General features: G+C 35.4%; 7 protein-coding genes and 1 long non-coding RNA gene across 10 annotated transcripts; 3 read left to right on the forward strand and 5 right to left on the reverse strand.

The window, feature by feature from the left end:
* On the forward strand, nt 5,855-9,287 carry LOC104764803 (receptor-like protein 12). Its single transcript, XM_010488404.2, has 2 exons — nt 5,855-8,721; nt 9,011-9,287. The coding sequence occupies exon 1, from the start codon at nt 5,887-5,889 to the stop codon at nt 8,713-8,715; it is 2,829 nt and encodes a 942-aa protein (XP_010486706.1). The 5' UTR covers nt 5,855-5,886; the 3' UTR covers nt 8,716-8,721; nt 9,011-9,287.
* LOC104764804 lies at nt 9,559-10,218 on the reverse strand. The gene is made up of 3 exons (XR_002036751.1): nt 9,897-10,218; nt 9,719-9,796; nt 9,559-9,628 (listed from the first exon to the last, which is right to left on the reverse strand). It is a non-coding gene; the product is annotated as an uncharacterized LOC104764804 (long non-coding RNA).
* LOC104764805 (hydroxyacylglutathione hydrolase cytoplasmic-like) lies at nt 10,591-11,747 on the reverse strand. Its single transcript, XM_010488405.2, has 4 exons — nt 11,604-11,747; nt 11,368-11,490; nt 11,021-11,182; nt 10,591-10,935 (listed from the first exon to the last, which is right to left on the reverse strand). The coding sequence occupies exons 1-4, from the start codon at nt 11,648-11,650 to the stop codon at nt 10,830-10,832; spliced, it is 438 nt and encodes a 145-aa protein (XP_010486707.1). The 5' UTR covers nt 11,651-11,747; the 3' UTR covers nt 10,591-10,829.
* On the forward strand, nt 11,881-12,936 carry LOC104764806 (cytochrome b-c1 complex subunit 8-like). The gene is made up of 2 exons (XM_019241290.1): nt 11,881-12,142; nt 12,668-12,936. The coding sequence occupies exons 1-2, from the start codon at nt 11,973-11,975 to the stop codon at nt 12,714-12,716; spliced, it is 219 nt and encodes a 72-aa protein (XP_019096835.1). The 5' UTR covers nt 11,881-11,972; the 3' UTR covers nt 12,717-12,936.
* LOC104764808 (cellulose synthase A catalytic subunit 3 [UDP-forming]-like) lies at nt 13,023-18,627 on the reverse strand. 2 transcript variants are annotated; one of them, XM_010488407.2, is made up of 15 exons: nt 18,322-18,627; nt 18,133-18,207; nt 17,816-18,017; nt 17,522-17,739; nt 17,292-17,394; nt 17,030-17,210; nt 16,678-16,944; nt 15,771-16,116; nt 15,553-15,690; nt 15,316-15,441; nt 15,019-15,231; nt 14,683-14,941; nt 14,347-14,549; nt 13,906-14,256; nt 13,023-13,769 (listed from the first exon to the last, which is right to left on the reverse strand). In XM_010488407.2, the coding sequence occupies exons 2-15, from the start codon at nt 18,154-18,156 to the stop codon at nt 13,185-13,187; spliced, it is 3,216 nt and encodes a 1,071-aa protein (XP_010486709.1). In that variant the 5' UTR covers nt 18,157-18,207; nt 18,322-18,627; the 3' UTR covers nt 13,023-13,184. The 2 variants fall into 2 exon arrangements, with proteins under 2 accessions (XP_010486709.1, XP_010486710.1); XM_010488408.2 differs by lacking the exon at nt 15,771-16,116 and adding an exon at nt 16,226-16,571.
* LOC104764807 (methylesterase 17) lies at nt 18,700-20,134 on the reverse strand. Its single transcript, XM_010488406.2, has 4 exons — nt 19,741-20,134; nt 19,507-19,647; nt 19,294-19,428; nt 18,700-19,095 (listed from the first exon to the last, which is right to left on the reverse strand). The coding sequence occupies exons 1-4, from the start codon at nt 20,002-20,004 to the stop codon at nt 18,799-18,801; spliced, it is 837 nt and encodes a 278-aa protein (XP_010486708.1). The 5' UTR covers nt 20,005-20,134; the 3' UTR covers nt 18,700-18,798.
* On the forward strand, nt 23,347-24,949 carry LOC104764810 (protein NETWORKED 4A-like). Of its 2 annotated transcripts, XM_010488409.2 has the most exons (3): nt 23,347-23,503; nt 23,663-23,767; nt 23,849-24,949. In XM_010488409.2, the coding sequence occupies exons 2-3, from the start codon at nt 23,665-23,667 to the stop codon at nt 24,691-24,693; spliced, it is 948 nt and encodes a 315-aa protein (XP_010486711.1). In that variant the 5' UTR covers nt 23,347-23,503; nt 23,663-23,664; the 3' UTR covers nt 24,694-24,949. The 2 variants fall into 2 exon arrangements, with proteins under 2 accessions (XP_010486711.1, XP_019096834.1); XM_019241289.1 differs by having other exon boundaries at nt 23,347-23,767.
* LOC104764811 (mannan endo-1,4-beta-mannosidase 3-like) lies at nt 24,955-26,864 on the reverse strand. The gene is made up of 4 exons (XM_010488410.2): nt 26,506-26,864; nt 26,021-26,215; nt 25,575-25,909; nt 24,955-25,384 (listed from the first exon to the last, which is right to left on the reverse strand). Exons 1-4 carry the CDS (start codon nt 26,839-26,841, stop codon nt 25,027-25,029), a joined length of 1,224 nt encoding a protein of 407 aa, XP_010486712.1. The 5' UTR covers nt 26,842-26,864; the 3' UTR covers nt 24,955-25,026.

Raw genomic sequence — 27,365 nt, forward strand, 5'->3', positions numbered from 1 at the left:
ATTCTGGAAATTTAAAAAAATGTTAATAAATGACATGTCAAATCCTTATAGGTTGTTTAAAATAATTCTTAATATAGAAAATTATGCAAATTTTAAAAATGTTAATGAGTGACATGTCAAATCCCGGTAGGTTGTTTAAAATCATATGTGGACTCTTTAAAAGTGTATAAATTCTGGAGATTTAAAAAAATGTTAATTAGTGACATGTCTAATCACAATTGGAGGTTTTAAATCCTAGGTTTTGAACCCACGCGTATATTTTGATAAAAATTATATATGATTGATGACGGTAATGAAATAATATTTTATATAAAACTTTAAATTACTATTAAGGAAAAAAATAAATTTCAGATACACAATTTTTAAAAATATAAAAATCAGTTGTATTTTAAAATCATGAATTTAACTCGACGTCCAGGCGAAGCGGATCAAACTGGTGACCTCACATATCCTAAACCATTTCTTTGACCACCAGAAAACGGAACAATTTTATAATCATGAATTTATCTCATTTTTTATATTTAATTGATCGCTATCACCTATGTTTTTGTGTTTTTTATTCAATGTTTTCTTATTCTTCATATTCTTTCTTGTCATTTTAACTGTCAAATTTTATGGTAATTGTCATCATTACTTTTACCGTCTGGTTATTCGTTATACTCTTCTTCTTGTTCTTCCTCGTCAACTTCTTCACATTCTTCCACTGAAGAACCTTTTTTTTAGACTACCATACAACTTGTTAACCCATCTAACTCCAAAACCAAAATCATTTCTTTTCTCATAAAAATTGTGCAATTCATGAAGACCAGCATAGTCAACACATGCACCCAATTATTGATAATTTCATCCATATACTTATTCGGTTTTAGATCCACACGGTTTGAAACTTCTCAAACCAAAATCATTACTTGCAGAGAAAGTAATATGAACACATAGATAATTAAAACAATATTTATGCTTTTCGTCGATCCTTCTTCTTTAAACTGAAATAACATCAAATCAAGATCTTGCGACGTCAATCCTTATTTCTTAGACTTGAAAATAAAAATTTTACTGCAAAAGTATCAAATCATCTGTAAAGTCATACACAAAAACATGTTTTACAGCTCGTAAGATATATAAAGCACAAACGGAGATAAATAAGATATTTTCAAGATATTAAAAATTTGATATATAATATTTAGTAATTCTTAAACTTTTAAATTTTTAATAGAGATTAAAATTTTAAAATATTTCAAACTTTAGATGTAGTTTAAATATTTGTAACATTTTATTTTTTTAGAGTTAAATATCAATGACACTTTAACTTTTTATAGAGTTTAAATAGTTATAATTTTTTAACATTTTTATGGAGGTATTTATAATATTTCTAAATATTCTATAATAAATATTTAAACCTTTATATATTTTAATTTGCTAAAATAAATTAAATAAAACTTTTAAATTTGGAAACCTGATAAATAAGCATAAATCAAGCAAACCTGATAAATTTATAGTTAAAAACATATTAGTTTTCTTTATAATGGTTCTGAGCCATTGTCTAAAATTTTATAGCCGATGTGGGATGTTGTAAATATTTCTTTTATTTCTATAGATTTTACTTTTTTTTTCTAAAAAAATCTTAATATATAGATTACTACTATATTTTCAAAATTGTTATTAGTGAAATATCTAACTCTTATTGATTTTTTAAAAATCCTATATGGACACCTTTAGGAGTTTATAGCTTCAACTTTTTATTAGTATAGATAGATATAATGTCTTAAAATTTCTATGGAGGTTAAATAATTGTAATGTTTGAAAACATTCGATGAAGTTTAAATATTTTTAATATTTGAACCTTTTATCATTTTCAACTTTCAATATTTATAATATTTTAAACTTTTAAAATTTATAAATTATAAATTTTTAAAAACCTTTTAAATGTTAAGAAATTTTTAAAATTTAAAAATTATAATATTTTGAAACCTTTTAAAAGCTAAGACTTTTAGAAGTTTCAATATTTATAATATTTTAAACTTTGAAAAGGTTCGAAATATAATAATTGAACTTTTTAAAATGTTTCAATATTTATAATATTTTAAACTGTTAAAATTTAAAAATTATAATATTTAAAAACTTTTTAAAAGCTAAGAACTTTTAAAAGTTTCAATATTTATAATATTTAAACTTTTAAATTTTTTAAATATTATAATATTTTTTTTGAAACTTTTTAAAGTTTTATTTTGATCAGATAAAAAACCGGATCAAACCGAATAAAACTTTTAAACTTGGACGCCTGATAAATCAAGCTTTACTGCTCATTCGTTGTTGGAAGCATAATAATCTTATTTATAATGGTTCTGAACTATTGTCTAAAAAAATTCTAGCTGATGTGGGATATTGTACATAGTTTTTTTATTTCCATAAATTAAAATTTTCCTTTTTCTATAAAATTCTGTAAATTTTAAAAATGTTAATGAATGTTATGTCAAATCCTAATTGGTCTTTTAAAAAATATCTTAATATAGAAAATTTTTGGAAATTTTAAAAATGTTAATTAGTGACATGTCGAATTCTGATTGGATGTTTAAAATCCTAGGTGGACAGCCTTAGGAGCTTATAGCTTCTACTTTTTATTAGTATAGATTTTTATGTTTATTTTTTGTATGTTGTTTGTAATTTTAGTCTGCTAGTTTTCTCATCACAACTTATGAACCTATAGACAATCATTATAAATTTAATAATAACAAGTAACAACTCCATTAAACTAAGTTTTGGAAAATAGCGTTGCTCATTTCAATAATTAAACTATACCGAACTAACAATTTAATAATAACAACTCCATTTTGAATATAATTTTTTTTTGTAATCACATTTTTTAAAACACATATAATGTAGACACATCAAATTCATATTTTATACTTTTAACTAAGTTTTGGAAAATGGTGTTGCTCATTTCAATAATTAAACTAAACCGAACTAATAATTTAATAATAACAACTCCAGTTTTTAACTTTAAAAAAAAAAAAACTCCGTTTACGATCTCATGAATACGATTCAATAACTAATCCCAAGTCTAATTTAATAACTTCAAGATCAAAACCAACTTCCTCACAGCACACTAAAAAAACCAAAGCCCCACTTCGACAAACCCACTCAAAACACTGAAACAGAGATTAGTTCAGTCACTCATTTTCAAAACAGAGCAAGTGATATAAGCCTGTGTTTGTGCTAAAAAAAACAGTAGAAATGGAGTCTCCATGGTTTACCCTTTGCTTCAGGGATAGCCCATTCTTCTTGTGTCAGGTATCGCGGTAACGGTAGAAACGGGACGTCAGTGAACATAACAGCACCATCGGCAGTGATAATACAGAACGAGTTGTATTACAGTCGGGTATATGGAGCATTTTCGCAGTGATAATTTTGAACGTTGCTACTGGCTTGTGATTTTGACATAAGATTATTTTTTTTTTGGTTTCGAGAAGTGTTCTTTTAACTTTTCTTAGGGTGGGATTGGAGTTAGAGTTGAGGCTGTTTGTGTTGGATTCGAATATTTGTACACAACAAAAACACAAGAAAACATTTTGATGGTCTTAATTTTTTCCACATTTTTCGTTTTAGATATAAGGCAAGTGTTGTTGGAACATGTTAAAAAAAAACAAAATGGCAAATTCAGAGGAAACAAATTATGTCGAACCTAATTAATTCAGCTCAAGTACAGTTTAGCAATTGGAATCAAGCAAAGCAAATAACTAAAGTAAGAGCTTTTTTCATTTACAAACTAAATCTCTTTTACTTCAATAACCAAAGGGAGCGACTGTAAAAGTGAAGCAAGAAAAGAGAAAAACAAAAGCAAAGCATCCTAATCAAAACCAAACCCAAACCAAACTTTTAGCACATCTGAGGTATTAGTAGGAGACAAAAGAACAAAATAACACAAACGTACATGAAAAATGTGAAGTCTTGCTTTGCTTAAGAGATGTTCATAGCTTCAGCATGATTGCTTTCGAAATCTTTGTCAAGGTCCGCAGCCGACTTCTCCACCTGCTTCTTTCCGCCTCGGCCGCTTTTATTCCCTCTGCCATCACCGGCACCTCGGCCTATACCACGAAGCCCGCCTCCACCACCTCCCTGTTGGTTTTGTTGGCTGCCACACATAAACAATATGAATAAGATGATAAACCCGATGCATCATCTGCCCATATGAATCAATACAAGCTCCTTTTAACACTTACGTTGTAGGGCGTTTCATAGAAGAACCTGAGCCTCTTCCTCTTCCTACTCTCCCACCTCTAACTCATTGACTGCAAGAATCAGTGATCCATTCACTTCAGCACAAACACGCAAAACTATTCTTTTGTTAAAAAAAACAGACCAAGAGACGGCAACATACACAATGAAGACACTCCTCTTCATCCTTCCATTCAATCCGGTTACATTAACCCGAGCTGCAACAGGAGCAGCCTCAGTACTTCCACCCAGAATCTCCAATCTCATAGGCCTTCCATCCAAGAGTACATTGTTGTATTTCTTCATAGCTAGAATTGCCTCACTTCTTCTCATATACACAACTTCAGCCCAGCCTTGTATGACACATAACATCATATGTCAAAAATCACAGGAATGCAGTAAAGAACAAATAAAACCAGAGCAAAAATAAAACAAAAATTACTTTTGGACGCTCATTCCTCTCAAAGTGAATTGCATATTTTTTCAGCTCTCCAATCTCAGCATATAGTTCCTATAAACTTTATATGATATAAATTTTTACCATTTGTTCTTTGAGGAAACTAAATATATATCAAATAATGACATTGTAGTGGGACAAGTCAATTGACCTAAGCTTGACTCAAACTTTGTCACTGAAATTATTTTCTCAAATAAAAACCACCTCTTTGTTTTTTCTTATCACTCCATTATTGTTTTCTGATGAGATACTTGGTTTTAAAACTAAAGAATCAAATCAAACTAAACAATACGTGACCCATCTCTAAGCTTATCTTTGTAACTACCACACATCCAGCTCAAAACATAAACCCAAAAAAGAAATATCTAAAAATCAATCGAAGAAGATGACAATAACTTCAAAACAGATAACACAAAAACCCTTTCAAGATCCAAATCCAAACCAACGAATTTAAAATGATACAGATCGGGGAAAGGTTGAAGTTAAACAAATGAGGACAAAGAAGCATCAATTTGCTATGGAGACATTGAGGGACATTTAGAAGTGAGAAGAAGAAGGTCGCAAATCAGAAAAAAATAATTTTATTCCTTCGACAGGAAACCTAGTCGGCAAATATTGTGAGTCACCAAATATTATTCTTAGCTGTTTTAGTTGTTTTAATCTGATTGGGTATTCATTTTAAATGATGTGTAACTCTGTGCTTCAATACAAAAGCTGAGATGTCATGCTCTCATGAGAAACATAGAAGTTTTATTGTATTGATTGTTTCAAGTTGTCAGTTGTGACAAGTTAGGAGCGGTTATGACCGTTTGACTTATATATAACTGTGGTGTGTTTTAAAACAAAATTGTAATAAGTTTCATGTAAATATATTTCGATTTCGTTATTGCCTTCTATATAAGAGAAGAGACAAAAATGTCTCTTACTCTGTTTTGTTCTTCTTCCTCTCAATATTCTAACAACAACTTGTCTTTTGAAGTTTTCTGTACGTTAAATAAAAGTAAGAAAAAACGTGTGGAGCTTGATTATTCAAATGTAAAGACTCTTTTTAAGTCTTTGCATTTCAAACGTAAAGTCAGTCAAGCTGTGTTGGATTTATTAACCTTGTGGAGTAGAATGTATTATTATTCTGTTTATAAAAGAGAGTACGAAACCATGTTATTTACCATCTCACAGTTTCCAGTCTTCTTCATTATTTTTAATTCAAGAAAATTCAAATGAAAGGTTTCGGCAACTCAACGATTATCATTCCTATTTCTCTTTGTTTTATTTTCATATTCATTTATCATTTCAAAAACGTGCTTGCGGCTCCTACAACTAGGCATTTTCTGTGTAGTCCCGAACAAAGGGATGCACTTCTCGCTTTCAAAAACGAGTTTCATATTGGGAAGCCTAATCCTGATTGTATGGGTTATAGCATCGAATCTCATCGGAAGACAGAGTCATGGGGGAATAACAGCGACTGCTGTACTTGGAAGGGTATCACGTGCAATGCCAAGTCCAGAGAAGTGGTTGGGCTAGACCTTCGCTGCAGCTTTCTCCATGGCCGGTTTCATTCCAATAGCAGTCTTCAAAACCTTCCTTTTCTAACCACTCTTGACCTTTCATTTAATGATTTTTATGGTCAAGTCCCGTCTTTGATTGGAAACTTTCCTCATCTCACCACTCTCAACCTTTCTATGAATCAACTTTCGGGTCAGATTCCATCTTCAATTGGAAATCTTTCTCATCTTACAACTCTCCGCCTTTCGGGAAATAATTTTAGTGGTCGGATTCCATCTTGGATTGAAAATCTTTTTCATCTTACCTCTCTCCAACTTTCGCTTAATAATCTCAGTGGTCGAATTCCATCTTGGATTGGAAAGCTTCCTCATCTCACCGTTCTCATCCTTGAGGAAAACAATCTCGCTGGCGAAATCCCATCTTCAATTGGAAACCTTTCTCATCTCACCCTTCTCAGCCTTTCGGGAAACAATCTCGTTGGCGAAATCCCATCTTCAATTGGAAACCTTTCTCAACTCACCTATCTCAGCCTTTCGGGAAACAATCTCGTTGGCGAAATCCCATCTTCAATTGGAAACCTTTCTCAACTCACCGATCTCAGCATTTGGGAAAACAATCTCGTTGGTGAAATCCCATCTTCTTTTGGCAATCTCAACAAGATGAACTTCTTTCATGCAAGTCAAAATGCTTTCACAGGAACTATCCCTTCTTCTCTCTTCACCATTCCTTCTTTGACATATATTATATTGAGTGATAACCAACTCAACGGCACTCTTGAGTTTGGTAATACTTCTTCACTGTCTAACCTAAAATGGTTAGTCATTGGCAACAACAACTTCAAAGGGCCAATCCCGAGATCCATTTCCAAATTTGTCAACCTCTCAGGACTTGAACTTTCTCATTTCGACACCCAAGGCCGCCTAGTTGACTTTAGTATCTTCTCGCCTCTCAAGTCCCTCATGTCTCTTGACCTATCCTATTTGAACTCCACCACTACGATTGACTTGTATGATATCTTATCATATTCCAAAAGCCTCTCTCACTTAGATCTCTCAGGCAACCATGTTTCAACAACAAACAAAAGTTCAGTTTCAAATCCCCTTTCACAAGAGATAGATTCTTTGAGCTTATCAGGCTGCGGTATCACCGAGTTTCCAGCAGAGCTCCTAAGAACCCTACATGGAATGGGATTTCTAGACATTTCCAACAACAAAATCGAAGGTCAAGTCCCTGCCTGGTTATGGACTCTACCAAACTTGAGGTACGTGAATCTTTCCAACAACACTTTCAACGGTTTCCAAAGAGCAAAGAAGAAACAAGGACTATCCTCTGTCCGGAAACCATTTGTGAGTTACTTTCTTGGCTCCAACAACAACTTCACTGGCAAGATTCCTTCTTTCATATGCGAGTTTCGTTCTCTAGACACTCTTGATTTATCTGAAAACAACTTCAACAGTTCAATCCCTCATTGTTTGGTAAATCTCAATAATACTCTTTCAGTTTTAAACCTTCGTCAAAATAATCTTAGTGGAGGTCTTCCAGAGCATATATTTGAAAGTCTAAGGTCGTTCGATGTCGGTCATAACCAACTTGTGGGAAAGCTTCCAAGATCTTTGATCCGTTTCTCAACTCTTGAAGTTTTGAACGTGGAAAGCAACAAAATCAACGACACGTTTCCATTCTGGTTAGGTTCTCTACAAAAGCTACAAGTTCTTGTCCTTCGCTCCAATGCATTCCATGGACCAATACATCAAGCCTCCTTCCCTCAGTTGCGAATCATCGACATATCACATAATCACTTCGATGGAACTTTGCCTTCGGAATACTTTGTGAAGTGGAGTGCTATGTCATCACTTAAGCCCGACGAGGATCACTCTTCCGAAAAGTACATGAGAGGGGGATCACGCTATTACTATGATTCATTGGTTTTGATGAATAAAGGTGTAGAGATGGAGCTAGTACGTATTTTAAAAATCTACACAGCAATCGACTTTTCAGGAAACAGATTCGAAGGAGAGATTCCAAAGTCCATCGGTTTATTGAAAGAGCTTCATGTGCTCAACTTGTCAAACAATGCTTTCACTGGCTGCATCCCTTCCTCTATGGGGAATCTGAAAGCTCTCGATTCGCTGGACGTTTCCCAAAACAAGCTTTCAGGAGAAATTCCACAAGAGCTAGGGGAGCTCTCATTCCTTGCGTACATGGACTTCTCTCATAACAAGCTTTCAGGCCTAGTACCAGGGGGCACTCAGTTTCGGACGCAACGTTGCTCTTCTTTCGAGGGAAACCTGAGACTTTTTGGCCTTTCTTTTGATGAAATTTGTAGAGATGCTCACACGCCAGCCACAAAAGTATATGAAACGTCGGAATCAGAGGAAGAAGACGAAGAGGTGATTAGTTGGATAGCAGCTGCAATAGGATTCACACCTGGTATTTCCTTTGGATTTGCGATTGGATACATATTGCTTTCCTACAAACCAAAGTGGTTTATGAACCCTTTCGGTCGAAACAATCGTAGAAGGAGAAGCACTCCAACTCATTAGAGAGAGGTAATGTTTGTTCTGATTTTTTAACGAATTTGTTAGCAACTAGCAAGCATTAGAATAATTTGGTGGATAGGTTTTTGTTTAAATAGGTACGTAATTGACACCGAAATTTGTGAAATATCTCTTTGATCTTTCATTTCCTTATATTACACCCAGACAGAATCAGAAGTTCTATTTCAGTGATTGAAGTGCTGAATTTTAAGAATGTAAAGATCCCTATATGTTAGGACTTAACATGGAAGCTTTATCTGGTTGTTATCTTACATACACATTAATCCTTTGGTGCTTTCAGGGTGTCCATGATAACAACAAGAATGAGGCATGAGAGAGAGATGAAGATCAATTCTATCTGCATTTATGGTTTGAAACGTTTAAGAGCTCTCATTGCTTCTCCATTATTCAACAAGGATGGACACTTCAGGTGCCTCATCAAAACTAGCAAAGATCTCTCTTTTTCTCAAGTGTTTGTCTAGTTAATAAATTTCTTAGCGCATTTTGCTTGTGAATAAGTGAACCAGAAGAACATGTACGATCTTTGGAATGTTTTAAAGCTTTTAGTTTAATGTCTATTTAAGTTTCATGTGATAGTTAAAATCAAACCTTTTTACAAGAACAACGGAAGTGAGCTAAAAAAAAAAAAAAACCCAACCATCTACCGGTTTTTCTGCAATCCATACTAAAAAACTGAAGCATACTATATGTCAAGGATTAAGAACAAAAGAGGAAAGAGTATTTGTAACTCTCAAACTCGGAGTCGAACCAATTTTTCACATTTTGTTCAAAAGACAAGAAGTAGCTAGAGAATCATTGCAAACTCCAAAAGTTTATTCTTAATTTGAGCTTACCATGCATGTCCTTAAAAACTTCCATTGCTCCCTTTTAGCCGAAGTATCTCCCTTCTTGATTCAAGCTGCAAGAACCCAAACAAAAGATAGAGATTTTGTACTTGAAGCAAGTGTAATAGAAGTATCAATTTGTGAGTTTTGCAAAGTATTTTTACCAGCTCCATCTCCAAAGTAATCATCCTCCCAGCTTGTTTCATCTGAGTATGCTTCAACTCCTTGACTTCCGACAATATCTAGCATAGAAAAGCATATTCATAGTAGTTTCATTAGTGGATCATAAGCAAAACTGTTTGTTTTTTATGGTTCAGGGAACAATGGATGACCTAAACTTACCTCAGTCAACCACATCTCCTGTAGTGGCGGAAACATAGGAGGATCCACAAGGAGATTTAGCTATACTTCTTTCCTCAAAGTCCTAGGAAATCTTCTCATCTTCCCAAGAATTAGGCACCATCGATGAAGAAGTTGCTCCCATGTTACCCACAAAGCTCTGGAGACCATCCTTATCCTTAGGGTCCTCCAAAATCTTGTTCAGTCCATCCAGATGGACTTGAAAGGAAGATGCTGCATCCCAATCGATGACTGAATATGTATCCTCAGCAGGATCTTCCTTGCTAATGCTACATCCTATTCTATTGTTAGTTGTAGTTGATGTTCCCTTTTGTGTTGGATGGAGATCTTGTTGATGATGATAAACATTCACCTTCCTTTGAAGGTTAAAAAAAAAACTCTTCTTTCTTACGTAGATGATCTTTATTATGAGGTGGTCTTAACAATTAAAAATTAATTTATATAGAAGATGTGCTTTTTTTTGTTGTTTAATTTGTAACTGGTTTCATCTTTGCACAACAAGCACATATTCAATTTTTTTGTTTGTGATTTGATCTTTGAATTGATAATTCAAGTGTTGCATACATTCGTTTCTTCTTTTACAGAATTTGCAGAGGACTATGAATTCAAAAAGCATGTGATTTGATTATTCAAGTTACAGAGGATTTTACGTGATTTTGAACATAAGAACAAGGAAAAAGCAAAGCTTTTGTGTATTTCATACAAACTGATTCATAATGTGCATACACAGTTGTGGTTACAAGAAAAAGCTTTCCCTAAGTCTAATGACTAGAAGAGTAGTCTATTTCTTTTTTGTGCTTGCAGTACCCTCTCCCTTGTCTCATTGAATCATCAACAAAATCTTGCTTGAATTGACTTAAGGTCAGACTAAAGCGCACTATTGCAACCTGAATCATTACAAAAGTCCAAAATCACTTAATTCAGCTTTATGTAACCAATTACAAGTGTATCTCCGGTGAATACAGCAGGGTTTTCTCCTTCTTTACAAGTCACATAATAACTAATGTGACCCTTGGTGTGGCTGTAACAAGAGAGAAATGACTAAGTCAATCAGATCAAAGATAAGATGAAATGCATCTTCTAAAGTCATGAAAACAGGAACATACCAAGGGGTGTGGAGAGCCAAAATGTTGACATCCTGACCCAAAGACAACTTGTCACCATCATCAACCGCATCAGTACATCCCTTCACCTTATCCAGAGAACCTCCATATACTTTGATCCCAGGCACCAACAGCTTTATCTTCTCGTTTCCACCAGCATGATCCCTTATATCATCACATCAAAAAGTACCCAAACATTAGACTTAAACTTGGTTAGGCACCATCAGGCACCAATAAAACTACAGTAAATCACTAGCTCAATTGAAATTGGTAGCTTATATATGGTGGTAAAGTCCCTTAAATTAATTCTACTAATGTTGATGTTAATGGATCAAATTAGATAAGTTTACCAGTGATGATGCGTGGTGAGTACAAACTTGATCTTAACCTGGTGCTCCTCAGCTGATGCGATCACCTTCTCCGGATCAACTGGATCCACAACCGCCGCGTCTCCGGTGCTCTCATCGATAATCCTGGTAATAAATAAATAAAAAAGAAGAAGAAACAAATCCAAAAATTGATGATGAATCGAATCAGATAAAGAAGAAACGAAGAAGAAGGAAGAAAGAGAAACGAAATAGCTCACAGATAAGAGTAATTGTCTTCTAGACAAGGAACGTGGAAGATCTTCATCGTCTTCTTCCTTCGATCGATCGTTGTAAATCCTCAACCGCCTGAATCATCATCATCTCACTCTACTAAAACTAGGAGTTATCGAATTCGGTTCACCAGAATCGGTTCGAACCGGAACAAACCAAATCAAATTAAAGATAAAATTTTTGACCTAGTTAATTCTGTAACTCTAAACCGAACCAAAGTCGAATCAAAGACATTTGATTTTTTTAATTTTCCTTTTAGGTTATTTATTATCAGATATTTGGGGGAGATTCGTTGTCTCGTACTCGTACTGTGGAATTGTTGTTGGGGATTATTATCTGGGGAAGAGAAGAAGAAAATGGGAAAGCAGCCGGTGAAATTGAAGGCGGTGGTTTACGCACTTTCTCCGTTTCAGCAGAAGATCATGACTGGTCTCTGGAAGGATCTACCGGAGAAGATCCACCATAAGATCTCTGAGAATTGGATCAGCGCCACTCTCCTCGTTACCCCTGTCGTTAGCACCTACTGGTACTCTCTCTCTTTTTCTCTTATCAATTGATTGCGAAACGAATCTTTAGAGAGAGCTCCGATCTGGTGATTGTTCGTCGATTTGGTTGTTGTTGTACGAGTTTTTGCGGTTTCTTTGTCATCGAAATAGTGCATCAAAAAAATGGATTTAGGGTTCTTCATTTGTGACGATGTAGCCTTTTATGGGTTGGTAAGGGGATAATGATAGCAAGTACGTTAGCTGGAGATATAGGTTACATACAACTCTAGTATTTTCTCAATTAAGTCTGTAATTTTGAAACTGAGTGTGGTGTGGTAAAGAGGCTCTTAGCTAGAAATATCTATCAGGTAACAGTTAGTATTGTGGAATTGCATCTCAAGATGTTGAGGATTTTAATGCTGCTGTAATCAATAGCTAATGTGTGATTCCATTAAACCAATTGAGTTCTTGCTTGTTAAGCTAGTCATTGCTTGTTCTATCTTAACATACTTAAGTTTCTCGTGTCATCGTCTGTATTTAATCTTCAAATACACTAATGAGTGCAGGTATGCTCAGTACTTCAAGGAACAGGAGAAGCTTGAGAACAGATTCTGAAGCATGAAGTCAATCTCCGTTTCGACAAGAACTCTCTATAGTTTGAAGCCACTCCTTTTGTTTTCAAGCCTGTAATTCTCTATAAAAGCTCATGTGGGAATCGTCTGAGTCAGTTTTCTGATACTCTATTGTTAAATAAATGTTTTGGTTTCATGACAATGACTGTTGATGTTCATCTTTCTTTATATGGTATGGAATTGGATTGAATCGTATTACAACCTATTTATAACTGAGGACAAACGCCAACGCTTTGTATGTATGTTCCCTCGAAACATAAACTACTAACACTAGGCTTGCGTTCATTCATAGACATAATATTTCCTTCACATTAAGACGTTTCTATGAAAACTTTTACTTACAGAGTTACAGTACATAGATATTGACACAGTAACTCATAACAAACAAACTATACACACCAAAGAAGAAAAATAGAGAGGATAATAGAAACATTGCTCAAAACGGTCCATCTCAACAGTTGATTCCATATACCAGCCCGTCTGGTCCGGTGACTCTAGATATAAACGGATCAACCCGAACCCACAACAACGAGAAGATCGAAGCTAAAAGGACCGACCAAACCACAATAATGGTTGGAGTCCGGTTCTGTCGGCCCATCAAACCCTTGAGGAATGGGTATAAGTGAACAATCACCCAGAAGGCAAAGAAGAGCTTACCAAAGAGGGGTCCCCAAGACTGATATCCACTATTGATAGCGTAAGATACTCCTGCAACCACTCCTACAAGGTTTATAAAGAGCAGAGTCGTCGGTGGGACTAAAAGTGTTGTCCATTTGATCAAGTACAGCTCGGCGGAGTCACCATCTTCATCTGAGGCTTTTGAGGTGACTGTGAAGTTGGTGTCGATACCAGCGAGGACTTTAAGTAGACCTTGGAAGACTGCAAACAAGTGAGCTGATACACCACCAATGACCCAAAACTGCTCGTTTCTCCACCATTCATCTATGCCCACACCGCTCCATCTCATTTCCAGTATACCCGTAGCGAAAATGGAGAGAAAGAGAGACAGAAACCAAATGCTTGCCAAGTTACTTATCTACAAACAAGACAGTAATTGAAACAGCATCGCTTAGACTATTGATACTTTCGCCACTTCAGTTAGGGAGTTAAGTTAGATCAGTGAAATATCGAAGTAAGACAAAACTAATATTCAAGAGAGAGTGAGAGCAAACCTGAGGAATAATGAATTGGTTGGTGAAGAGACAAACGGCAGGCAATGTGCAGTACATGAGGAGAGGAATGGAGGTGATTGGATAGATGGTTGTGTTCACATATGCAAACCTCTCAAGAAATTTCAGTCTACCTCCATAACCGTACCAGATTGGACAATGCCGACTGAAGAGAATCTCTACTGAGCCTAGAGCCCACCGGAGGACTTGGTTGAGTCGATCAGAAAGATTGATTGGAGCAGATCCTTTGAATGCAGGTCGTTTAGGCATACAGTAAATCGACCTCCAACCACGGGTATGCATTTTGAACCCGGTGAGAATATCTTCTGTAACAGAGCCATAGATCCATCCTATCTGAACAATGTCAAGAAAAAGGCAGAGATCAGAATATATAGACAGAGGACACACTAACGCGGAAATAATAGAACAGAACTAGGAATATACCTCAGTTCCCCACTCTGTTTTGTCCTCATATCCACAGCTAATGACATGAATAGCTTCTTTAAGAAGGTTCTCTGGAGTTGCAGATGGAGGAACACCTCCATTTTCCATTAGGGTAGAAGCAACAAAAACAGCAGATTTTCCAAATCTCTGTTCCAAGCTCATTTGCGACATTAAGAGTGCCTTGTCATCGTCCAAACCAGGATCTGACAAGTGCAAAATATACTCAAATGCATTTTCACTCAAGCATGTGTGTTAAAATAATCATGAAGCACCAAAGTCTCAAAATCAAAATGTTAAATAACAGATAACTTAGAACGAAGGGAGAAACAGGTTTACCTTCAACTCCCTCTTCTATATCCTCGAGGCTAAACACAGGAATGGTTGAGTCCGTGTGCTTGCCAGATTTCTTTTTGTCAGTGTCTTTTTTAGATTTGGCATTCTTCTTTCTCACCCCACAAAGTCTAGATAAAAAATTTGCTTTCTTGTGTTTTGGTTTCACTGGAGGTTCATAACCATATAATGCAGTTCTGTTGAAAACACACCCAGTTCCCACATATACTGGTCCTTGAATCCCATCTAAGCCTCTCAAATTAATCTGAAGAGCATATCACAGAAAAGTTAGTATAAATGTATAGTAAAATAGACATAAATTAAAAGACAAGCTTAACTTACATCGAAGAAAACCGTATTACGGTTAGCATATCTATCGTTTTTATCAATACCATCAAATCTCTGAGGGAACTGGACATAACACACTTGTTTCCCAAGGTTTGGGTCCATCAGGAAACACATAGCTTCTCTCAAGGCCTTGCTGTTATTAATGTAATGATCACAATCAAGATTCAATAGGAAAGGTCCATTGGTAAGGACTGCTGAAACTCTAACCTGTTCAAGTGAAGAGAGAGTAAGCTCATTAGATGCGACAATAGATAACAAAGGAAAAGAAAAATTCAATGATCAGAAACTTACAAGTGCATTCATAGCACCAGCCTTTTTGTGGTGCTGGAAACCTGGTCGCTTTTCTCTAGAAACATAGACCAAACGTGGGAGCTCGTTGCCCTCTGTGTCCAATCCACCATTTTGTCCTAAGAAAACCTGCACACAACAAATGATATCTCAGTGACCAAACAAACTGGAAAATGATAGTAATAACTGATGCCACTGGAAACAAGATTTAGTGGTAAACAAATCCCTGTTCTCCCTCACCTGGATCATTCCCGGATGGTCCCTTGTGTTGTTTCCAGGCCATGGCGTACCATCTTTCATAACCCACCCTTCTTCAGGAACTTTCTGGGCCTTGGAAACAAGAGCATTTATTCGGATCTTGAATTCCTCATACTCCCTCTGCCAGAAATAAAACATGTAATTATAGCACGGCAAAAGATAAGTATGGATGTTTTGAAAGACTCGACTATAAAATTTACCTTCATAGCTCTGCGATCTTTGACAAATGATGGATGAACTTTATCCTTCAGGTAATCAACTTTCTGAGCAAAGTACCATTCTGGTGCTCGAGGCTCAATATTATATTTCTTGCAGAAAGGTACCCATTTTCGAGCAAATTCAGATGTTTCTGCTAGTGATTCAAACGATAACATAGCAGCACCATCATCAGAAACATAACAAGAAACCTTATCCACCGGGTAATCAACTGCCATAATAGAGAGTACTGTATTGGCTGTCACCAGAGGGGGCTCCTTCAACGGGTCAACAGTACTCACAAAAATGTCCACAGCTGCTAACTGCGATGGTTCGCCTTCTCGTTCGTATCTGTAGTAAAGTAGAGGAATTAGCAAAGACCAAAAGGCAGCTAAATATCTGAGTAACAGCATCATAACAGAGAAATAAAGGAGACCTTAAAGATAGTCTATCANTTTACCTTCATAGCTCTGCGATCTTTGACAAATGATGGATGAACTTTATCCTTGAGGTAATCAATTTTCTGAGCAAAGTACCATTCTGGTGCTCGAGGCTCAATACTATATTTCTTGCAGAAAGGTACCCATTTTCGTGCAAATTCAGATGTTTCTGCTAGTGATTCAAATGATAACATAGCAGCACCATCATCAGAAACATAACAAGACACCTTATCCACGGGGTAATCAACTGCCATAATAGAGAGCACTGTATTGGCTGTCACCAGAGGAGGCTCCTTCAACGGGTCAACAGTACTCACAAATATGTCCACAGCTGCTAACTGCGATGGTTCACCTTCACGTTCGTATCTATAGTAAAGTAGAGGATTAGCAGATATCTTCAGGCTAGACATTAAAAGACAAAAGGCAGCTAATATTTGAGTAACAGAATCAGAACAGAAAAATAAAGGCGTACCTTAAAGATAGTCTATCAAGGTAAGTTTCCCGGTTAACAGGAAACCACTTGGGGAACTGATCAAGAATCCATGAAATGGCGAACCAGATCTCACATATCACTGAAACCAGCCATAGACCAAATGCATTTGGCACTGGATTTGTGATACGATAATGTAAGAAAAGACAAAGGATTACGAGCCGCAGCATTATAACCATTCTGTAGGGATTTATACGTGATGATGGTACGGATACTTTCCTTGAAAGAGGTTGCCGTGCTTCATCATTCCTGCATGATTAGGAAAAAGATTGTAGCATCACCCGACACAGAATACCTTTAGGGACTAAAGAGATTAAAAAAAACAAGTACTTACAGCAAAGCCTCGTCAACAAAGAAATCAGTGGTGGCATCAATATCAGAAGCAGCTTGAGTGCTCATACGACCAGATTTGTTATCCTGTTTCATTTTCCAGCCATCAACTCTCTCCTTCCAGGCCACATTGCCTAATCCTATTGAGCCAAAATCCCTAGCAGGATCCATAATCCTTCTGTTTGCTGCAAGACAATTACACAACAGGGTTTAGTGCTGACAAATTTGAGTATCCTTGATATGAATATGATGGTCAGGTAAACTACGTGATTGACTGATATCTGATGAGTCAGGAAACTGCTTTCCACTAGCTATAGTAGAAGATCTAGACAATCGTTCAGGTGACGCAGCAGAAAACTCTTCAGAAACCTATCAAACCAAAAAAAAAAAAAAGCGAGAGACAAAGTCAGATCCCAACATTCATAAAAGGTCCACTCAAGCTATCTAAGGTTGATGTAAAATGCCACAAAAAGAAAGAGAATCCATAATGTCCTACCTCTTGTCTACTAGTGAGCCGAGGAACAACATTGTGAGAGATCTCTTTGTCATACTCAGAGTCTCCAACCTCCTTCCCTTTCCCACCTGTAGTAAGATGCCATCCAAGCATCTGTTCTGAAATCTTTTCGTTCCGTGACTTTTCTGTATAACCAAACTCACGGCCAGCACCTTCATCAGCAACATCAAAGCCATCATCTCCGGGAATAGCAGGACAACCTAAACACATAAATCGATACATTAACAATGATCAACTCATTCAAATTACACAATAACAAAAAAACCAAAAATGTACCGTTGAGTCTCTTATATCTAGTCTTGCATTGAGGACAAGACTGGTTCCCATCTTTCCTTTCATACTCATAGCAAGGTCTACAAACTGGGAAAGAACAGAAATCACACGCCACAAAGGGCTCCCCATCCACAGTCTTCCCAACATTATCACTACAAATCTCACAAATCTGCTCACCAGCGTTACTACTACTCATCATCTTCCCCTAACAAATTCGTATACAAACTCAACTCAATTAGGAAAAAAACCTAAATGTCTCAGTGATTTATACTATAAAGAATGGGAAGATAAAGAGACGAAGCGAAAAAAACAAACAATACCGTCGTTTCTACTTCTGTGTCCATCTTCTTAATTTACTTTCTTATTTCCACTGAAGCGTCGGTACTGTTCAAAATCTGCCCGGGAAAAAGAAAAAAACAAACCAAAGAATTATAATCCGGTCAGCTCATTGGAATTGTCGGCGACGAGGATACTCGAATTTTAGAAAAAAAATAGAGAAATTACTTTACCATGAAGATGCAGAAAAATCGAGAAAATTTTGAAAACAGAGAGAGAGAGAGGTTTCGTCTTCGTAATGTAGGACTTCACTCACACTTTTTACTCTCTCTGAGGATCATCAACTCTGCTTCTTCTTCTTCTTCTTCTTCTACAGAGAGATTTATGGAGGAAGCTTACAAGCTACACTAAATTCTCACCACACCGACACCTTCACACATCACACTTGTCTTTTCTGATTACACTCTATTTCTTTTTAGCTTTCTCCACACGATTTCCCGAAATTTAATTCGGGTTACATGTTAACCGGTCTCATTTCAAAGTTAATTTTAAATTAATTGAGTTTAATGACGCATTTAATATATTAAAGAAAACATATTTTTTTTATTTCAAAATCAATTGTGAACTAAATAAAAATGTCGTTTAAAAAAAAATAATAATAAATAACGCTCTCTACCACGTAACTGATCATTATTACGTAATTTTTTGGTTTAGATAGAACCGACGGAAACGGCAGCTTTGATGAGTAAACCGAAGAGGACGAAAGGGTTAGAGAAGAAAGGAGAATGGTCGCTGTCCAATTCGTAAACTTGGCTCGGTGGCCACCTTCTTATCATCGCCTCTTGCTGCTCCGGTTTCATGACTCGGTCATGTAACGTCTTTATGTACACACGCGGCACGTGCTCCTTATCCTCTTCTCCTTTTGTTTCTTCCTCTTCTTCCAGTTTTGCTGTCGTTAGCGCCAGAATCGGTGCTGGTCTCATCATTAATGCAGCCAAGGAACATTCCTTTTATACCAACATATGGGACAACAAATTTTGGATTGGATAAGAAAATAGATATGTACGATTGCATAGTTTATTTTTTTATATATGTTTCATATTCAAATTAATCATAACGCAATTAAATTTTTGGATATCAAACTTAGGATTTAAAACGTTAAATCTTTTGAGCTTTCTATATGAGAAATGTAACAGTAGAGAAACCTGTTGAGGACTCATGTGGTAAAGGAGTTTTCGTCGGAACTCATGTTTGATAATAGCACTGGTTGGAGGATTCTCGGTTCCTAAACCGAAGCTGAGCTCGTAGACATCACCATGTTCTGATAGTTCAGGCACTCCCTGCAGTGTGACAAAGAAACATAACGTAACGCACAAGTTAACTTGGTTTTAAAGAAATTTAAGTTGTTGTATCTTTACATCTTTCATATCTTCATCGGTTTGGAGCCCGTATTTGAGCATCGAAGCTCCGATATAGACAGCGAGACATATCTTCTTAGGGAACCTCTGTATCGCGCTTGTCACGCTAAGCCCCCCTGCACTGTGACCCACAAGTATCACCTGACAAAAAACCAGAACAGAGAAAAGAAAAACAGAGCGAGTTTGCTTCAGATTCAAGGATTACTTCTATTGAGTTCTGAATTAGGTTTTTACCTGTTCTTCTTCGGGGGAAGAGGAGAGGAAGTCGATGAGTGGTTGGTTATACTGGTCGAAGGAAGTGAGAGAGTCGGCGGATGAAGAATCTATTCCGGAGGATTTAAGGTCGATGCAAGTGACGTCGAAACCAGAGACTTCCATGAGACACTTGATCTTGTACCAGCACCATGATCCTAAGCTCATGCCGTGTATTAGCACAAAGTGTGGTGGTTTTCTTATCGGTTTGAGTTCTAGGGTTTCTTCTTGATTCTCCTCCGCCATCGATATGGACTACGTTGGAGTTTAGCCGGATGTTTTTATGGGGTTCACCTTCTACAGAATGCTCTGTGTGTGTCTTGTCACAATTGTCAAGCTCATATATAGTGAAAAATATTTTTTGCTTCTTTCCCAGTGGGTGAATTTTTATGGTATAGTATAATAATAATTGTTACGATTACGAAATGACCACCAAGTAGACCTTGAATAGAAGAAATCTGATAAGGAATAGAATGCGTAGGATTTGCTTTTCTTTCTTTTTTTTTTCAACAAAAGATTAGCTGAAGCGAGGAAAGGAAAATTATTTAAATACAAAATATTATGTGGAAATGTGCACGCATTGCGTGTTAAACGTCTTAGGATTTGTTTTTTTTTGCATATTTTTCAGCTTTACAAATCGAGATTTTTTTTTTTTTGACAAAAAAAATCCAGATTTTTGTCCAAAATTAATCCGAACAACCAATAAATTCAAAATATTTTATTTAGTAAAAATACATACATAATAGGATAAATCAATCAAATAATAATTTGTGATAAAGATATTCCAAAAAGAACCAATTTTTTTTTGCAAAAGAATAAACTTTGTCACCATGTAATAGATATACATTAATTGGTTCTTCGTTGTACAATGCCATATTCTTTTTTTTCATGTAAACATTTCCTTTTTGCAAATTCTCAATTTGATGCAACTCGTTAGTCGTGTGTTTTGATAAATTTAATCTTAAAATTAGGTGTGTGTTACGAGAATTAGAAGGGAAAGAAATTTGAAGGGTCTTTTTAAGGGATATATACTTATATAGATATATCATTTTGGTTGTAGATACGACTTTTGTATATTGGTGGTCACTTGGGTCATTGCATATTATTATAGTTGGGGTAGTCAATGAGTAATAAGTGTGTTCTGACTATATTCTTATAATTGGTACTACTATTTACGTTTTGTCCGCACTGATTACGTTTCTATCGTCTTAAACAATTTATGACTAATGACATGCCATAAAAAAAGTTATATTCGACGGTTACACGATTACCAGAAGGTACTGACTGATGAGGATAGAATGAATCTCAATCTCGACTAATAAAGAAAAACCATTTGATAGCTGGATTCTGTTTGATGTGATAAAGAAAATATATAGTCATCGTTGCTGTAAAATGTTACATAGATTAAGGTATGTCACGTGTGTTATCAAGACCCGTGCTATGATTTTTGTTTTGTTATTTGATTAAAGTTATACTAGTATATGTATATCCCATAGCTAAATTAATTATGTAGGGTACTAGCAATATTTTCCGGTCAGTTTTCTAACGCAAAAGGATAAATAAATTTCATTGACCAATTTAATGCTTGTAAGCTGTAACTCTTAAGACGAAGAAAAAGTTAGTTGGTTATATGCAATTTTCACGTTTATAATTTCATTTGAAAATATGCACGATGTTACATCTAATAACCATCACATCGAGTACTAATTAAGTAATTTTATTAACCTCTCAAGTACGTATTTATGTTCTCTAGAGTTTTCTGTTCTTCTAATTTTTGTAAGAATTTGCTTTTTGAATTTCTTTTCTATAAACCTCTGCTTAATGAATAATGATCAGTATATATTATATATCGTGGCAAATAACAGCTAGCTCTTCGGTTCTCTTTGTTTGATTTGGTTTAGAATTTGAACGTTTCTGTTCCCTTTTTTTTTTTACAAAAAGAAAGAAAGTAAATGCAAAGTTAAACAAGTAAGTAAATTACACGTTTTTGTGTAACTAATTAAGAATCGGATCAGACAATCTTTAATTGACTAAAGAACAAGTATGTGTCGTTAAAGTTACGTAGAACCATTAAAATACAAATGGAAAAGAGATGAGACTTTTGTGCAATTGTTTTTTTTCTTCAGAGTGTGTATTTTGTTTAAAACCAATTAAGAATGATGAAAGAAACGAAACTATAGGTGCAAATAATGAAGCACTGATTGAAAAGGTTAAAAAAAAAAAAGAGGAGAAGTGTCACAACACAAACAAAGATGAAGATATCTCGTCCTCCTTTTCAGTGGGTAACGAAAGCGTCTTTTACTATTTTCCTTTTTTTTTCTCCCCATATCTCCCTATTTTTCGATTTATTTTGTAACCTATATTGTAACTCAACTTTATATTTTCAATTTTTCTTTGTCTATGCTAGACAAACGAACGTGTCAATGAAAATGACATATACAAGAATTTGGATTAACTCTAATTGTTATTTTCTACTATGCCAAATATTCCATATTTTGAGGGTCTTCTACATGCCTCTTTTTTTTTTTTTTTTCTTTCCCTCTAGCCATTATTAAAGTTCTAACGGAAAAACGTGTAGTGCTTAAAAACCAGAGAAACATCCAAAAGAAAAGAAAAAAAAGACTAGCTGGAGACAATTCAAGAAAATAAAACTTGTGAACTTCTCAACATTCATCAACTGTTCACATTTTTGCAAAGTGAGTGTATGATCGCATACTATTTATTAGACCGACCTATATATATATATCTGCTATAACCATAACTCCAAAAAAAAAAAAAACAATCATTCAACAAAAGTTTAGCTTTTTCCTTTCTTATGAGAAAAGGAAAGGATGCAATAAGTGAGAGAGATGACATATGAAATGGTCAGACGAGAGACATGTGCCGAAAGGAAAGCCTTTTCGCCAATTGTCAGTGTCTTTGTGGACAAAGGGAATCAGATTCAATTTTTTCCTTATCTATTTTGTGATCTTACTAGACCCGTTTTATGCCAAGGGGTTCATATTTTAATTTTATCAAACGGGTCTAGTAAGATCAGTCGAAACCCATCATGAACTCTCGACCATGCAAAAAATTAATGATTACACTTACTGAATCAAAAGTTATCAATCGAATTTTGAATACTCCAACTACATGTTGAATGAATCGATACTTTGCAAAAGCATGTGTGCGCTAGGCCAGATATGCCATGCGTACTTGGTGATAGTAGTGGACGAAATCCCATTTCCCTTTGTCTGAAAAAAATCTTTTTAAAAATAAATTAAAATACAATTTCTTTTTATAAACTGTTCAATCATTGTGGATTCTCTAATTATCATTAATAAAAATTATAAAATAATACTCATGAGATTGTACGTGAACTTTCTTAATTATTTATTTTGAACAAGTATACAATAAAAGTAATTTTAAGAGACAATTAAGGTAAAAAAAGAAAACGATAAAATAAAAAATTAAATGATTTTAGGAAATGTGAGGTTGTGAAATCTTTTACAAGGTACTATAATAAATAAATAAAAAATCGATAATAAATAAATACACGAACTCCAAAGTGAAAGTGCATTATCTCCATTTTTTTTTTAAAAGGTTTTTACAGTATTTCGAAAGTTTGAAACCAAAAGAACCGCCCTTTTACTCGTAGCCCTAATTTCAAAATTCTCTTCACTGTTACTATTCCCCTGTAAAGCTCTCTCTCTAATCGACAAAATCTGGGTTTCTCCTCTCTCTCTCAACAAAATCAAAGTTTCAGGTCAGTACAATCTCTTCTCTCTATCTCTCTGGTAATTCGGGGTTGGGTGAGAGATCATTCGATTTGTCTCTGATTTAGGGTTTTGTAATTCTACTGTTCTGAGCTCTGCATTTTGGTTTGCTTAGCCTCTTCTGAAATTTTCATCTGGTCATATGTTAGATATGGATATTAGTTTTACCACAAAAGAAACAGAATCAGAGAAGAAGGTTGACTCATCCTTGTGGCCTCATCATTCTAAGTCATTAATAGCAGATATATTAACAGGTAGGTAACAGATCTATTTATTCTGTTCATATATGATTTGGTTTATGTTTGTTACATGTTGGTATTTGCATTCATCCACAGAGATTAATCAGAATGTTCAAAGCATGCTAAGATTGATTGAAGATGACGAAACCGAGTCTACCGAGAAGTTTCTTTGCTTATATCAGTCTCTTGGTGAGACTTACAACGATTTGAACCAGGAGCTCCTCAATGGCCTTCTCAAATTTGATTTTACCATGCCTTGTTCAGACCAAAACAACAATGCCTCTTCCCTTGCAACAACTCCACTTAGCTCCTTTAAGTCAGGAGCTTCTCTACCAACGAGTAGCAGCGAGATGTTGCAGCAGAGCTTGAAACTAGATGGTGAGGTTGAGAAGAACCACTCTGCATATTTGCTTGCTGATATGTTTTTTGCTGAGCTTGAATCTGCACGGAGAGAGTTAGAAGCGAGAAACATAGACATCGAAAGTGAGAAAAGGCGTGTGATTGACTTAGAAAGTAAGCTATCAGAATCAAGTCAGAAGATTGAGAATTTAGAAAGCGAGCTCGACGTGGTTAAAGAGAGTTTAGGTGTATCAGAAGCTGAGGTTTCAAATCTGTGGGAAATGCTGAATGAATGCAAGGCCGAGAAAGCCAATCTGCAGACCGGTAATGCTGCTGACTTGTTAGATAGCCTAAGGGCAGAGTTGAGATCAAGAGATATCCAGATTGAGCAAATGGAGGAGTATTTGAACCAGGTGTGTCTTAAAGACACTGAATCAGGAACCGACAAGTATGTTGTGGAAGAACTGAAGGGTAGAGTTGAAGTGCTGGAGAAACAAGTTGAGTTGCAGAGAAATGTGATAACAGAACGAGAGGAAGAGAAGAGAGAGGCTATAAGACAGCTCTGTTTCTCCCTTGATCATTACATGAGCAGAGATATTTAGAGCTTGTAAGATCGATCACTTTCAGACAACAACAAAGGTAGGCCTTGTTAACTCAAATTTAATCCAAAACTTGTAGAAGAGATCATGTGCTTTTTGCATGATGCAAACTAATATCTAACTTCATCTTGTAATCAAAACTAGTGCAGAGCTAAACATATGTTGCATCTCATCTTCTTCTTCATGTTTTTTTCATGCATTGAAAGAGTTTTATAATGCTGAGACTGAACTTTGGGATATAATTTCAACGAATGTAGTATATCATTAATATTTTAATACCGTAATTGTCTCATCTTAATAGGGATAAAATATTACAGAAAGAACCTTTTTAAAACTTTAGCCATAGATCATACGCAACTTTCGTGACTCCTCACTTATAATATTAGCTGTCGACGAGTTGTCACTTAGTACAATGGCGAGCGAATCTTTGAAGTTGTCCATGTCGTCGCTAATAAGGTGCCAAAACCATGCTCCCGTGGCTGCACCGCCTTTTTGCGCAGACGCGTAGACAATGTCATACGTTGCCTTGAACACGGCGTCTCTCTGATCCTGTGTGTAGCCTGGTGTGGTCGTTAGTTTCCCGAATTCTCCTATGATTAGAGGTTTCTTAAGAATGTTCTGCGCATCTTCAATGTGTGCTTCGAGCCAATTTCTCAAGAAGTCCATTCGAGATTTCTCATCCAAGTTTGGAAACCTGAAAAATCAAAAGGTTTGGAATGGTAATGAACTTGTAAACCATAAAAAAAAAACGTTTTTTTTTCATGTAAAAGAATTTGATGTTAAAGAAATGGTTTTTAGCTAGATTTATGGTACTAAAAAGAAGAATCATAACCCCTAAACACTAAATCTTGATTATATGGTAGTACAAGTAATTTCTAACTTACCATATGTCAGGGTAAGAGTGAATCGACGCAAAATCAATGGCATCGATATTGTGATTAGCGATGAAATCAGTTCCAAGAACGTTGGCTGCAACCGGATTCAGAGTTTTCTTTCTTTGAGGAGATGAGTCACCATAGAAGCCTTCAAGACCAGTAGAGAGGAGATGATTTGAATCAACTGATTTCACATAAGGAGCCATTTCCTCAATCCAAGCCATAAGAGTTTTCCCACTTGGATCTGCTCTGCATTGTGGCTCGTTCATAAGCTCCCAACCCATAATGGTTGGTTCATCTTTGTACGCAACTTTGGTAAATGTATTCACTCTGTTAACCATAGTCTACGACGAGAAAGAAAAATCAAAGAGATCATAGGTTATATGATTCAGGGTCTAAAATATTCAGTTAGATTTAAGAAGTTATATAAAGTTGAGTTTAATAGTATTTTGTACCTTGACGTAATTTTTGTAGTACTGTTTAACAAGAGGGTTTGTGTAGAAATCGTCATCTGAAGATACGTTTTGACCTTTACTCTTAGCCCAACCAACGTATTGTTTTCTCCCTCCGAAGTCAGAATAGTTATTGACAAAGGTGATTATCATTTTTATACCGAGTCTTTTTGCTTCGGCTATGACAAAATCCAAACCCTTTCCACCAGTAAAAAATTCACACAATTTTTTTTTTTTTTCTAAAACAGATATTTATATTTTAGTTGAAAAGCATTGTAATAATTTCTACACTTTAAACAAGTAACAAGAGAAAACCGCATAACCAACATACAGTATTCATTTCAACAATGAAAAGAATTTTGGTAAATTTATATTTCTTTGAATATCAAATCTTGATGACATCGATCGATAGTGGCTTGAGGTAATCAAGCTAATATGCAAATAAATTATTTTTGAATTAATCTCTCTATATTAAGAGATCTACTTACCTGAAACGTCTTTTCATCGTATGAACCAGGGGAAGTTTGGAGACCGCGGTATATGGCGCCATCGCGGAACCCCCAGGTGCGGGCTATGGTCAAACCGTGACTTGTCGCATTTTGAAACGCATAAGTGATCTTAAACCTTGTGGTCGGATCTGTAGCTTCGTACGCGAGCCAGTAGGCATTGAAACCATTGGCGTAAAATGGTTTCCCATTGAAAATAAACTGTATGCCTTTCCTACTCACGAACCCATTACTCGACGCAGCTTCGACTCCTTCTAGATCGCTATAGTTTTGTGCGATCACAATCGCTAAAAACACTACAAAACACAAATACTTCATATTCTTGATCTCTACTTTTTTTTGTTTTTGTGCTCTATTGTTTTCAAATGTGTATAGAGTTATATATATATATATAGAGGAACATATATAAGTGCTTTCATACAATTACAATGCATGAACATTCATTGATCTTGGATTTACTTATATACACGTGCCATCCATAATATAAAAGAAAGTAAAAAATTATTATTACTATGTACACATAATATAGTTCCCACCAAAAAAAATGTACACATAATATAGTGATCAGTTATTTATTGAGAGAATATCACATTGTGATCAGTTATTTACTTATTAGAAAAATAAATTGATTTGTAATCTTTATTTCAAAACTGTTAATACTGACTAATTTCTATCATGGTCAACGTGTTGATTATCTTCCTAATTAATCAATATTGGCTACATGTTTATTCTCGTAAATCACCTTCTGTGATTCTTTAATTTTTCCCCATGCTTTAGCAAATTTTTTTGCTATTCTTTTTGTAAAAGTTGGATTTTCTTCTAAATTAAACAAAATAAATTAT

Source organism: Camelina sativa, chromosome 19 (assembly GCF_000633955.1).
Source record: "Camelina sativa cultivar DH55 chromosome 19, Cs, whole genome shotgun sequence".
Classification (NCBI taxonomy): Eukaryota; Viridiplantae; Streptophyta; class Magnoliopsida; order Brassicales; family Brassicaceae; genus Camelina; species Camelina sativa.

Coding starts and splice junctions, on each gene's coding strand:
- LOC104764803 (XM_010488404.2), top strand. CDS start 5,887: ATGAAAGGTTTCGGCAACTCAACGATTATCATTCCTATTTCTCTTTGT.
- LOC104764805 (XM_010488405.2), bottom strand. CDS start 11,650: ATGAAGATCTTCCACGTTCCTTGTCTAGAAGACAATTACTCTTATCT. Junction 11,491..11,603: donor GAAGACAATTACTCTTATCT/GTGAGCTATTTC, acceptor ATTTATTACCAG/GATTATCGATGAGAGCACCG. Junction 10,936..11,020: donor TTGGCTCTCCACACCCCTTG/GTATGTTCCTGT, acceptor CTCTTGTTACAG/CCACACCAAGGGTCACATTA.
- LOC104764806 (XM_019241290.1), top strand. CDS start 11,973: ATGGGAAAGCAGCCGGTGAAATTGAAGGCGGTGGTTTACGCACTTTCT. Junction 12,143..12,667: donor CCTGTCGTTAGCACCTACTG/GTACTCTCTCTC, acceptor TAATGAGTGCAG/GTATGCTCAGTACTTCAAGG.
- LOC104764808 (XM_010488407.2), bottom strand. CDS start 18,156: ATGGACACAGAAGTAGAAACGACG. Junction 17,395..17,521: donor GGCTCACTAGTAGACAAGAG/GTAGGACATTAT, acceptor TTGGTTTGATAG/GTTTCTGAAGAGTTTTCTGC. Junction 15,691..15,770: donor AAGATCGCAGAGCTATGAAG/GTAAATTTTATA, acceptor TATTTCTGGCAG/AGGGAGTATGAGGAATTCAA.
- LOC104764807 (XM_010488406.2), bottom strand. CDS start 20,004: ATGGCGGAGGAGAATCAAGAAGAAACCCTAGAACTCAAACCGATAAGA. Junction 19,648..19,740: donor CTTCCCCCGAAGAAGAACAG/GTAAAAACCTAA, acceptor GTTTTTTGTCAG/GTGATACTTGTGGGTCACAG. Junction 19,429..19,506: donor CCGATGAAGATATGAAAGAT/GTAAAGATACAA, acceptor GTCACACTGCAG/GGAGTGCCTGAACTATCAGA.
- LOC104764810 (XM_019241289.1), top strand. CDS start 23,656: ATGTTAGATATGGATATTAGTTTTACCACAAAAGAAACAGAATCAGAG. Junction 23,768..23,848: donor AATAGCAGATATATTAACAG/GTAGGTAACAGA, acceptor ATTCATCCACAG/AGATTAATCAGAATGTTCAA.
- LOC104764811 (XM_010488410.2), bottom strand. CDS start 26,841: ATGAAGTATTTGTGTTTTGTAGTGTTTTTAGCGATTGTGATCGCACAA. Junction 25,910..26,020: donor ACTACAAAAATTACGTCAAG/GTACAAAATACT, acceptor TTCTCGTCGTAG/ACTATGGTTAACAGAGTGAA. Junction 25,385..25,574: donor CACTCTTACCCTGACATATG/GTAAGTTAGAAA, acceptor TTGATTTTTCAG/GTTTCCAAACTTGGATGAGA.